Genomic DNA, 13,006 nt, shown 5'->3' with positions numbered 1-13,006 from the left:
GAAATATAAAAAATTAACCTGAAATATTAACTAAATGACCAAACGTTCCCACTCAGAAAGAACAATGCAGCGGTTTGTTATAATTTAACATTTTATTGTTCCATCTTTTAGCCAGACATGGCAATGAACACATCCGCTTTACTGGAGGGCTTTAATTAGGAACAGGATTCTCATACTCCAGTATTAAGGCTCAAAGGGCACTTACAACAAAGTCATAACACTGGCATAGACCATGTCTAACAATACGAGCTTTGCAGCGTGTTCACAGCTCATAAATCACAAGGACACAGCATGGACTGAGGTGCACGTTTTGATGAAGTAGATATAGTAGTAGGCCCATTTCACAGGTAGTTTCCAACGTTGAGTGGTTGTCAGTACTGAAGGTAGATGAAGCCTCGGAAGTCCAACTCAAGAATGCACAAAACCAATACTGGAAAATCTAACATGGTTTAGAAATGATTTATCGACCCCTTAATATAACCAAGGTACCGGATCAGTGACTTATTACACCAAGATTTAAAAATACGGCATACTGGAGATTCACTTTGTCACCAAGCCTGTTCCAGGGCTTCCCATCACAGATCAGTATCACAATTATCCCAATCACTGAATTCACCCAATAAGCAAAGACCATATATTATAGTACTGACTTGAACAAATCTCGAGACGACTGTTTGTACACTAATCTTGGGTTTGAACAGGCAAGGTTACTTCATCTCTGTTGTTCATGGGAACCATGGCATGTAGACTCTCTGACCTACAAACAGGTTACTTCTCATGCACAATCTTAAAGGACCATAAATTGCGTCGAGTCCCTAGGATGACCAGGAACACAGACAGGATGTGTCCGTAGGCGACTAGGCTGTTACTGAGGCAAAAGTAAAGGATCAGTCAAAGGTTAGAGCTTCAATCAAACCTGACCGATTAAGTGCACAAGTTACTAGACCTCTATATCTTACGATTCCTGCTGATTTGACATGGTGCCGAACCTAGGGATATTAACATCTCCTCCCATTAACAAAATTCTGTACAGATTAAAACATGGGAAACGTTCTTCTGGTAACAGTGGAGAAATAAAAGTTGAACAATAATACAAAATATTAAATCAGTGCCAGCCTGATATTATGAACGTTCACGATTATGTGGCGTGCTCACATCAAAGTCAGAAAAACCATCAAAAGCTTTGCTTGTGTACTGAAATGGGAAGACGTGTTCCATTAAATGTGTGTAAAACTTAATACAGGAATAACTGCATTCATCTAAAAATATTTTTTATTTTTATTAATTTACTAAATCTATGCACCTTCTTACTTGAAGAGTATATGAAGTCAATTATAGAATCTAGTTTGGCTTTTCTTTCTCCGCTTATTGCATGTTTTACTACAGTTCACTGTTCATCAGCTGCACTAATGGTTTGAACAATATAAAGAGACAACTTCCTTCTTCCAATTCAAACATCAGTGTACTGAAATGCTTTAAGAGTAGGCATCAAGCAGCAAAATGAGTAAACCATGATAACCACATTTACTAACATTACAGCCAATCCTAGTCCTTACTATAATGTCCGCACAGAGATCATGGGTATTATGTGGATTCCACGGACATGTAATGAGTAAATAAGCAAATCACAACATTGGGTTTGTAATAACCTCCGTCATTCACTGATCTTTCTCTCTCGTGCTTGTGACATCACACTCAAGTTCAGCCACACAAAGAGTTTCCACCTTTTTCATTATTCAAAGGCTGTTTTATTCTTTGGAGGCTTCACACTTGAACCTATTTAAAAACTGTAAATTTATATTTATCATTTGAACTGGCATAGCTGTTTTGAGTCCTATGCATACGTTTGTACGAACTTGTAGCCATGCAACACGTTCAATGTTCAATGGCATTAAATTGTATGAGCTTCGTGATCAATGCATCACAGCAGTGTAGAACAATTTCCTTAAGGAAAACACTGCATAACAGCACAAGTGACAAAAGAAAGTTAAGGTTCATTGTGGGCCATGCCTAACTAAAGCCGTATCATGATTCTTTTTTTTTTGTGGCCAAAATAGCCTCTTGTTTTATGCATTTTTAAATTTTCCTTGTTCTAACAATTACTGAACTGTTATATATTGCTCCCCTGCTACACAGATGTCTGATATTCTTTAAGCTCTAAAGACAAACACCAGAAACCCTAATGAGATATTTCAATGCCTACTTTTACATTTTTAATCAAGACAATGCATGACTCAATCTAGAAATTTAAACCCAAATTGCTTATTTATATGTAATGTTGAAAATATATGAATAATGAGTAATGGAGCCTACTCAGAGGGTCTCTACCATATACCTGAGCATGGTATGACCACAAAGTACTTTTGACAGTGTGAACCTTGCAGGTTAAATTGCACAGTGCATTCACCAGATTGTAGAAGACAGCCCTTCTCCACAGACAAGCCTGAATAAGACTCTTTCCACAAAGGCAGCGTGCAAATATCAATTCCATATGAGTCCTAAAAGGAGGGCACTAGCTACAGACCAAAGTAACTAAGAGAAATTGGTCAAGATGAGTCTATTAATTAGCTTCAGCAGGGCATCGATCCTCCTAGGGTTAGGGTACACAACAGTAAAAAGAAAAAGTCCCTTTATGGCACAGCATTTTATCAATTACAGGACGGAAATTAGGGAATTGCATTATTAGTGCAATATTACCAGTTGCCATTGGTGGTTAACATGTTTAAACATCTACAGAAACCTTTAAGGTTTTGAAATTATGGATGGACAAGATGAGAGTATCGTGATTTAAAAAAAAAAATTTCAATGGAAAAAAAGAAACCTCCTTTGAGGAGCTCTCTGAACTAGATGGAACAATTGCTGTGAAGACATTAACATACATGCGTGTATTTCTCAATCCTAGTGAGCAATAACAAGGTTTCATTGATGTGAAGCAGAAGCAGTTCTTTACCAGGCTCCTAGTTTCTGCAGTGTAGAGCAGAGCACACAATCACCCCAAGATGGGTGTACCCCTCAGCCATGCTGATACCCATTTTTACAGACAGGTGGATGAGAGAAATGGTACTTCATTCGTGGGTAAAACAGCAAAGTGCACCTCCTTAATAGTCCAGCGCCCTACCCACTACTCAAAGCTCTACCCAAGTTCAGAAAAAAGGCTTTTTCTGTGAGGATCTGTTTGTATTTCTCTTTTAGAAAAATATCATTTTTGATTCTAATAATTGACGGTATTATTAATTACGTAAGTTGCTAGTTCCTGACTACCAAATTATTGAAGCCTACAAAAATCAAGGGAATTGACTTACTGTAATAGGTAAATAAATTAAAGTTCAGAGGAAGAATGAAAACAGGTCCTCAGGCCCTGGAGAACTGGAGCTGCCCATTGCTCTTTTAAATCCTTAACAGCTGAGATGAGGGGTAAGTACTCTTCCTTACACAGGACACAGTAACATTTGTTAAACTTTGAGGAATGCACTGGCAGCAGCTTAACATGCCAAACTGTCTTGATGCAAAATTGAAAAAATCACTGCGTTTTAATTTCCATGTAAACAACCCAGGACTTATGAAAATAGAGTCAGCGGAATATTTACGTTGACCTTTTAAAAGATACCGTCCAACGAAGAAAGATCCCATGAAGCTGAACGTCCACAACCAAGACTCTCATGGAGGTCGATTAAGGCCCTTCTCACAAAGAAGAAACTCCAGTTAAGCTCAGGCAGTTTGTCTTTTGAGTTTAAACTTGGTATATTAAAAGTGCGAGATTGATTATAACTATTAACAAAAGGGATGTTAGGATCCAAAACTTGAATGATCTGTAATATGAAAGTGACATGCTTCAAGAATAAAAATATATAGTGTATATTGTACAATTAAATGAAAAACTAAACTACATCTCCATGGACTTCAGTAGTAACTGCACTAACGTTTTGTGATTTTTATTTAATGTTTATGTAGTTGCTATTGTTATTAATTGTGAATCCTCTATGACTAAGAAGAAAGAGTTCAATCTAGTTTATACACAATTCAGTGTTTACAGATAAACAGTAAGGCAGTAAGCCTTCTACTTCCACAGTATTGGCACTCCCCCAACTTAAGGAAAAGTCAATCTAAGCTCCTGAAATGCCAACAACAAACATCTGTGTCCAGAATTGCTGGTGTTTAAAATAGTGCAAAGTTTTTTCTTAGTCTTTAGATATGGAGCCAATACCTGTATTAATAATAACTGGAACATAACACACAGAGTATAGCAAAACTATAATGAAAACAAGTAAAATCGAAAATAACTCATGAAACTGGCCAGCAGGGATGAAAGAAAAGAACAAATTGAAAATTTAATTTGGAAAAGGGTGACGTTTTTCCGTAATGGTGGAGCATGTCCGTGTGTTTGAATGAGGAGAAATGGAGATTAACTTGCCCTTTTTTGTCATTTGTTCCTAGAAAAAATAAGTTTTGCATGACCTAGAGTAACTGAACTGGAAGAATAAATCCCTAGGCTAATTTTTGGGTTGTATGGTGAGATAAAAGGATACTTACCTTGACTTAAATAGCTAAAGATCACAACAACAAAGACTGAGTGATAAAAGTATGCTGGTATAAGAATACTGCAATAAAATTGGCAGAGTAGCAGACTAAGACCAGACGAGGGGCTCTTCTGTTATTTATAAATGATAAGCACATCCTATGTGCTTATCATTTATACATGTGTAAGAACTACATGATGAGTGATGACACCCCTAAGAACTGCTTGTCAAAAAATGTAAAATAATAAGCTTTAACTTATGAGCCACTGCACTGTGTGAGAAGGGCCAACTCCAATCCCAGCGTGCACTGCACTATTGCCCTCTGGAAGGCAGTCCACTGTGTAAAAGGGGATCTCTTCAGTTTCATATTATATAGGAGCTGTCTTGATGACAGTGGCCATGTGGCAGTGCTGTGGAAAGCACTTGAGTATTATAGCAGCACTTCAATGTAAAAACTGAAAGGGGGGTTTAAATGGACTCCTGGAGGAAACCCCCATCCATAACTTCTGTCCCCCCCCACCCCACCAAACTTTGCTCCTGACGATCAAGCAGAAGCCCACTTTGTCCCTGTCATACAGTAAAGTGCACTTTTGCCATCCAATTCTAAAGTTCCATTAATGTTTTTTTTTTTAAAAAAACATAAGCAGAACAAAAAAAAGTTGTGGGCCATAGGTTTCTTCTCCAGACAAAAACAAAAAGTTGGCTGTTCATTTTAAAAAAATATCCTCAAACTCTTTAATAATACCTATTTCGGTATGGAAGAGTGAGGGCTGCCCTTCAATTTCACTTCTCATGTCTACTCGTAAAGGCCTCTACTGGACACTGAAACGTTTAGGCTCGAGTGAGACCTGTAGGCCGCAAACAGCAAAATAAAACAACTTAATAAAAAGAAAAGTCCAAGTCTTTATGTGCAAAATGTTAAACCTTTCCACAGTTTCCAAACTGGGGCTCCGTCACCAAGGTGTCCGAATCGTCTGTCTGCCCAAAGTCTAAGAAAACCCCTTTCACAGGGCCCATGCCGTCTTCCCTGGGATTGTCCCACCTCGGCCCGTTCTCTATACATGCCCGACCTGAACATCTTTCGTCCGAGTCCATGTGGACCCTTGCCAAGGGTTCAGAGGCTACCTGATGCGGCCATTGGTTTTGACTGGACCCAGTTCAGATTTGGGGTCGGGCGACAAGGAGCTCCAGCTCGATTTGGGACAGGGTGGCAGGGAGGCACATGGAGAGGAGGAGAAGGCAGCACAGATGTCTCCCGTCACCCAGAAGGCTCCTATGCTGTCGTCCACCCAGTCCTCCAGGGCTTTTCCCACCAGCTGGGCATTGCGCTGGGCACGCTCCATGGCAGACTCCCCCTTGGGCAGCTTCAGGACCTGGTGCAGCTGCTGGAAGCTCTGCTCCATGTACATGTTATCAGCTGGACCGGCGTTAACCCAATGGTCCTCGTCTATGTGGGCAGCAACACCACAGATAAACAGCAGACAGGGAGAGAAAGAAAACATTAGCAGTAGCATTTTGGTTTCAGCTGTGTAAAGACTGACAGATGAGCCTGAATCAAAAGAGGTTCCTGGGCCTCACATTATCCCATTTTTACAGACCTTCATTAAAGCAAACAAGGCTCACCAGAAGCACAAAGTGAGCTTGACTGGCTGACCTAAGAAAAAGGGGCCGAGAGAGACAGCTGGATATACTACAGTTCTCTTTGCCCGTCCTTCAGTTTTGGATCGACTTTTGGTTTACTTGTTTTTATTCTTATGCCAAGTTAAAAAAATACTCTTCTTCAAGCACAGTTTCCAGCAATTTGGGGAAACAGAACTTGAAGCTGTTTGTCCTCAACTTCCTTACTCTTATTTGTGTCTAAACAGCTCTTAATAGGCCAGTTATCAACATTTTATGATCACCAGACATAGGTGTGAATGACAAGGTATAGAAGAATCTGACTTTAAGCATTTCTTTTCCTTCTGCAGATATCTAATTGCATACATATCCAGCAAATCTAAAATTGTGCCTCATACCAAAAAAACCCACAAGATTAGAGCTGGTAACCAGAAGATCAGACAATTCTCAGCCAGCTTCCTCCGAGAGACTCACTTTTTTCATGCCTTTCATGAAATATGAAACCCACAGTACACAGAGGGAGAAGATCAACTGGAGAAACAGAGCGGCTTTCACTAATAACACTGAAGGCCCCCTGGCAAGCTTGGAGAAAACCATCTGGCAGACTCGGGCCTGTCCATTAGGGAGTCACAGCTCGAAGCCTCAGTGTCTGGACTTGAGTTCAGGTCCAGGCCTTTACGCTGAATGGCTGAGCTACCTGGGAGCTTTGTTCCTTAACATTTTCACCCACTTTTCTGTCATGCACTTCCAAGGACTTCCAGGCTACTTTAATAAACCAAATATCAAAAAGAAATTTAGGGATATCTGGACAATTAGAATAAAACTTTTTCCAACCCGTTCTCTTGGTTAAGTGCTGCTCAGGGAGGGCTGCTGCCATAACATCAAGCAGCTTATGATATTATATCATATATATATATTATATAAATATTATAATCTAAATATACTAATATTTAGCAGCGGCAGGATGGCACAGTGGTTAAGAGTTGCTGCCTTGCAATGCTGGGCCCTGGATTCCATTCTGGCTATCTGTGTGCAGTTTGTATGTTCACCCGCATTCATATGGATTTCTTCCAAGTACTCTGGTTTCCTCCCACAATCCAAACACACGCCGGTAGGTTAACTGGCTTTTGGGAAACCTGGCCCTGATGTGAGTGTGTACGTGTCTGTTAGAGTCTGTCTGCCTCTTGATGGACTGGCGTCCTGTCTAGCGTGTATCCTGCCTTGCCAAGATAGGCTCCAGTTTCCCCTCGAACCTTAATTGGAAGTAGCGGTTAGAAAATTGAAAAATGGCAGCAGCTCTTTTGTACATCTTTTGTAAAACGGAGTACAATACTGCCTGGTAAGGCTCCAGCTCCCCTGTGACGCAGAAGTGGATGAAGTGGTAAGAATACAGATGATGTGGTAATGATATGATCCAGTTATACTGGTGTGGTGAATGAAATAGTGGATAGTAATAATATTTGATCAAATTTACAATAGATTAATAGTTCATGAATGAGTTTAAAAGTACATTTACAGTTAAAACAATGAGTATTAACTACTGGGGGCTCCGCTATGACAGTGGCCGCGGCAGATTTAGGACTGTTGACCTCACAGGTCCAGCTCTCACCTTTGCGGAGCGGCTTTCGGCCCTTGAAGGCGAGGGGCGTCACGAGGAACTGGGCCTCGGCCACCGGCTCCCACAGCCTCAGGACCCGCAGCGTCCAGACGCCGGGCCGCAGGGGCCGCTGCAGCGGAGGCTTGTACTGCGTGAACTCCGCATCCACGTCCACGCTGATGTCGTAAGACGTGGCCACCACGTTGGCTGGGTCGATCCACACGATGGTGGCCGTGAGGTTGGGGCCCCGGGCCCACTTCTGCACCGCTACGGGCTCATCCATGGGGCCCAGCACCCCTCCGAAATTGCGGAAGATCCTCTCCTTGGGGTCCCAGTCAGTTCCCACCTGCAAAGAAAAAGATAATCCAATCTTTTAAACCTGGCAGTTTAGTTTAGTGGTCTGCCATGACAGAGGAGCGACAAGGGGTAGATCTGCTGTCCTAACAAACACAGCTTCACATGTCGCTGAAAGAGATCTCCGGGAGGAGGGGGTGAGACAATAATTCCAATCCTCTCTATTGCAGAGCTTGTCTAAACCCGGCACCTTACCTAAGAGTATTATCAGGATCAATCTAATGCCCAAGGTGCCATTTTACCTATTACACCTATTAATAGACCTATTAAGATTACCTATTTATCTTTCTGTAGGGGAGCCCATGGTAATCTGCTCACAATTTATCTGGGACATCCATCTACTTTCTAACTGCTTTATCCAATATAGGGTTGCAGGGGAGGTCGAGCCCACCTCAGCAAGCAACGGATGCAAGGCAGGACACAACGCGGACTTGACGCCAGTCCATCACAGGGCACACACAGACACTAAACACACCCACCCCGGGCCCCAGCGCTGCAAGGCAGCACTGCTAACCACCGCGCCACCGTGCTTTATTAAACCAAAGGTACTAAAATTGCAGGCAAGCTGCCACCTGTTCTACTTACATTCTTTTCCAAACAGCAGCCCTTCGCCATTTCCTGGTTCTTATATAACAAAGTTTCACTTATCTCTCAGTTACAGATCCCTTTTAATTAGCATGTATTTGGGTTAAAAGACAAATACAAACCCTGTTTCAATGTACTGGACTAGCATGGAGTAGAACAGCTGCAGGTTTGTTTAGAAGAACACAATCAATTCCTAATTTTACATATTTAATCGCAAATGTGACAAAAAGATTCAATTACACAGGAACTAAGCAACAAACGAAAGCATATTTATTTACATTGTGAATCTCCAGACAACTAGTTTAAGAGAACATCATTAAAAAGTGTAAATATTTTATCTACAGGTTGTTTTCATTCAACTCATTATATGCTTAATGGGACCAACTGAACAGCCCTTGTTCCCAGCTCTTTCAGGTATGTGTACCTGAAACATACTGGCCCTCAAGCACCAGGACTGGACACATCTGATCCAAGTCATTTTGAGCAAAACTAATACACATAAAAAATGTGCAAATATGAGAGGGCAGATTCCAATTAAAAGGGTTTATGTCATGGATAGGCAATTTTGGCACATCCAGCCCATATTAATTCAAGCTTTTTAGGAAACCAGGTCTAAATCAGATACATAACTCAAGTTACATCAATAACTTAAAGAGCCAAATCAACTAAACAGAAGTGCTGGCTGCGTCACAGTGGCTCATGCAGTTAATAACACCAGTGTGTGACTCCCGTGTCACCCATCATACCTCCAGGTTCTTCAACCGCTCAAACTCCTTCAGGTTGTCCTTGAGCTGCAGGGTGGCCTGTGGCACTGCCCATACCTCCAGCATCTCCCGCTCGCCCGTCCCTGCACTCTGCACCTCCTGCATCACCAGGTAACCCTGGAAACGGTCGTCATAGAAATACAGGTTGACCGAGACCTGGTAACCAATGGGCTCATACCTGGAACAACAAGAGAGACTTCTAATATTTTCTCATAGCCGTCTACCTGTATTTTAAGAACAAATAAAGAACAAGGCATCTTAAAAACAGAATATACAATTCCCTGAAAAAAATCAACATACTATTTTACATGAATAAATTACCTACTTTGCAAGACAGATTTTCACATATAACCTAGTGTGAGCATAAACTTTACTATATTAATATTTAAAGCACTATGGAAAAGTAAAAAAAATCTTTATTATGCTCATACTAATGTCATAGACAGAGATGCGACCAGGAGTGATCTAAACTAAAATACTGTATTCATTCCATTTCTTGTTCATTAATTTCTCCTATAGAAGTGTGGTGATAAATAGTCTAAAAAAGAAAGCATTACATGAGTAAAGAATTTTTTTCCACCATGTCATCAGAATTAAATGCCACAAAACAATTTACCATTTTCTGGTACGTACTACAACTGGCGAATACGGGCACATGAAAATGTGAACCTCTGTGTTCCTAATATGGACCATTGACATAGGTAGTTATATATAAACAATGCCTTTCCTGAATGGAGAACAAGAGCACAACTCAAGAGTTCATTTTACCAAAGGAAGCACACACTGAAGCACAACATTGTCTGTGAATGCCTCCTCCTACACAGGAGATGCTAGATGATCCATTAGCCTATCCCTTGCTTAGAATCTCTGTGACATCCTGTGCTGGGCTGCTGTGTCACAGGTGGTGTGACCCAGCAACATGGTGACTTTGTAACTGCAGCGCTACAAGGTGAAGTCACTAACGGGATTCTGAATAACATGGCACTGTCCCATACAACGGCGGTACAGTGGTCAGTGGTTAGCACTGCTGCCTTGCAGCGCTGGGGGCCTAGATTCAATTCGGGATCTGGGGTGCTATCTGTGGGGTTTGTATCTTCTCCCTGTGTTCATGTGGGTGTCCGCCGGGTGCTCCGGTTTCTTCCCACAGTCTAAAAACATACTGGTAATTTAATTGGCTGCTGGGAGAATAGGCTGGTGCATGTCTGCGGCTGTGTGCCCTGTGATGGACTGGTGCCCTGTCCAGGGTTTATCCTTGAGCCCATTACTTGTCGGCTCAAGCTCCCCTGTTACCCTGAAATGGAAGAAGCAGTCAGAAAACAGATGGATGGATGTCCCAGACAGATTGTGAGTAGATTACTGCAGGCTCCCCAAGAGAAAGGTCACGCTGTTCTCCTAGGCAGGGTTTGCTGGGGGGAGGAGAGGGGCTCACCGCACCTGCATTTGCTGTTGCTGCCCTGGGAGGCTCCCAGGCTGCGCAGGCCCAGTCTGAAGAAGGAGGAGTAGGTGGTGAGGGCCACATCGCTCAGGGAGCTCACCCCATCCATCTTGTCGAACAGGTTCTCCCAGTAGGCCTTCAGTGCAGGGGTGCCAGGAGGATAGTTCCCATAGAGGTGTGTATCCAGGATGTCGATGGCTTCCTGGTTCACAGTCGATTCGAATTTCCGAGCGAAGAACGTAGGCCTGGTCAGCTGCTGCAAGTGTCAACACAAGGTGCGGGCTCGTTTAAGGAACTGCCCAGTCAAAGCGAAAGTTTTCTTTCGTCTTCAGTTATACAAAACTCTGATCCTAGCACGGACTACCACAGAAACCAAAGTCATTTATCCAGTTTCTAACCTGGAATTAGATGCAGAGCTGTGGGACCCCAGGCTGCATTTTTAAAGTTACTTTCAAACATGAAGATCTTATGACCTCTGGAGAATGACTGGTATAATTCAGCATTTCTAAGTCTCATGCAGGTGCTGTTTTAAAGAGACTTACAAAAACCTGCCTGCCTCTAGCCCACATGGACTGGATATGGAGATTCCATGTCTAAAGGAAATGGCTCTTTCTTTTCTAGTTCTGGTTTTATACCTCCTGTCTTCTGTCTAACCTAGTAGTTCCATCCTGCTTTTCTAATCTCCATGACTGGGAAACCACATCAGGAAACATGTCAGTGATATGAGAATCAAAGATCTCTCCAAGCCCATGGTTTCTTATTTCACATCTAACGGCCATGATCATACTGACCTTTCCGTCTGCATTTTCAAAGAGGAGTTTCGGAACTCCTATTGCAGAAAGACATCCGAAACCAAGATTATTTTGAAACTAGGATTACACCTTCCCCCTTCTCTCAATGACATTCCTTCTAATCCTCTCTATTCATTTGCAGGTTTTGACTTCACACCTCTCTTCACCTCTCTCGACTTCACACCACCTAAGTGTTCACTCTGCTTCTCTCCTGCTCCCACCTCCTCTCCACTCCCAGCTTTTGTTCCCCCATGCTTTATCAGCTGCTGATTTTCCTCTTTTTCTCACATCTGAGCCGAAACAATAAATGAATTAGTTTTCTATCTAAGTTATCTATAGATAACTACAGTGCACAGACAGGAAGGAAGAGGCCAGAGGGTCACCTGGATACGAATGAGGTCTGTGGGCTTGAAGTCGTTGGGCGAGCAGCCGCACCAGTCCACAATGTGCTTGTACTGACACTTGCAGCCCAGCTTGCGGTTCCAGTTGGTGACACGAAGGTTGTTGTCCACTAGGGTCTCGCACATGTGACTGTTGCCAAGCACCGTGTGGTAGAAAGACTGAGAGAAAAAGGCAAAGCAATCCCTTTAATTGAACGAATACTGAATGATGACCAGCCATCAGAAACATATCTCAATCCTGTATACACTCTGTATGTTTGCAGCAGGTGAGCTCTAAGGCATCCATTAAAAAAAAAGAGATTTACAGACAGCTTAAACAGTAATAACAAACATCAATTTAACTGAACTCCTACAGTGTAGAGAAACAGTTTGTGAACCCCCAAAATAACCACAAGAATTACAATTTATTATCACGAGACCCTTGCTAAAGCAAGGAGTTTTTTTCTTAACCAGGAGTTTATATTTACCTATTCAATATTGTTGGAGACACAATGGTGTATTAAGTAGAAAACAAATTAATAATCTGTAATAAGTGAACTCAGCACAATTAAGGGAGTGATTATAATCCAGTGGTTGAATAATGGGGTAACAAGTACATGGACTGGGTTTGTGTAGTCCTGTCCTATATCATAGTCAGAAACTTTGGGAGTTTTGTCTTCACCATAAAGGTCAGTGGAGACACATCAGGCCATAATCAAAAGAGATCTGAGTGTACTTGAGAAAAAAAAGAACAGCTGAGGCTCAGCAGTCTGCCAAAAGCACTCAATAAAAGCAACCCAGAAAATCGCACAGGATGCCAGAATTAGAAAGTTTCTGCAGGCCTCACCTCAGGCTAATATCTATGTTTATGCCTCACCAATCGGGGAAAGACTGAATGGGAATGGTTTGCACTGGAGCACAGCCAGGAAGAAACCACTGCTCTTTAAAAAGAACTCTGCTACCCGT

At 42.0% G+C, this 13,006-nt stretch overlaps 1 protein-coding gene across 1 annotated transcript in view; it reads right to left on the bottom strand.

Moving 5' to 3' along the window:
• Positions 1–73: 73 nt before the first annotated feature.
• The window catches only part of xylt2 (xylosyltransferase II), a 30,480-nt gene continuing 17,547 nt past the window's right edge, over positions 74–13,006 (bottom strand). The window contains exons 7-11 of the mRNA XM_088927770.1: positions 12,044–12,220; positions 10,869–11,125; positions 9,417–9,612; positions 7,744–8,077; positions 74–5,964 (exon numbers count right to left, since the gene is read on the bottom strand). Coding sequence (XP_088783896.1) covers positions 5,639–5,964; positions 7,744–8,077; positions 9,417–9,612; positions 10,869–11,125; positions 12,044–12,220 — 1,290 coding nt within the window. The 3' untranslated portion in view covers positions 74–5,638. The remainder of the gene's footprint in view (positions 5,965–7,743; positions 8,078–9,416; positions 9,613–10,868; positions 11,126–12,043; positions 12,221–13,006) is intronic.

The sequence above is a fragment of the Atractosteus spatula genome, chromosome 11 (assembly GCF_055471065.1).
Source record: "Atractosteus spatula isolate fAtrSpa1 chromosome 11, fAtrSpa1.hap1, whole genome shotgun sequence".
Classification (NCBI taxonomy): domain Eukaryota; kingdom Metazoa; phylum Chordata; class Actinopteri; order Semionotiformes; family Lepisosteidae; genus Atractosteus; species Atractosteus spatula.
Note: the sequence above shows the minus strand (reverse complement) of the source record. Positions and strands in the feature narration are given on the sequence as shown.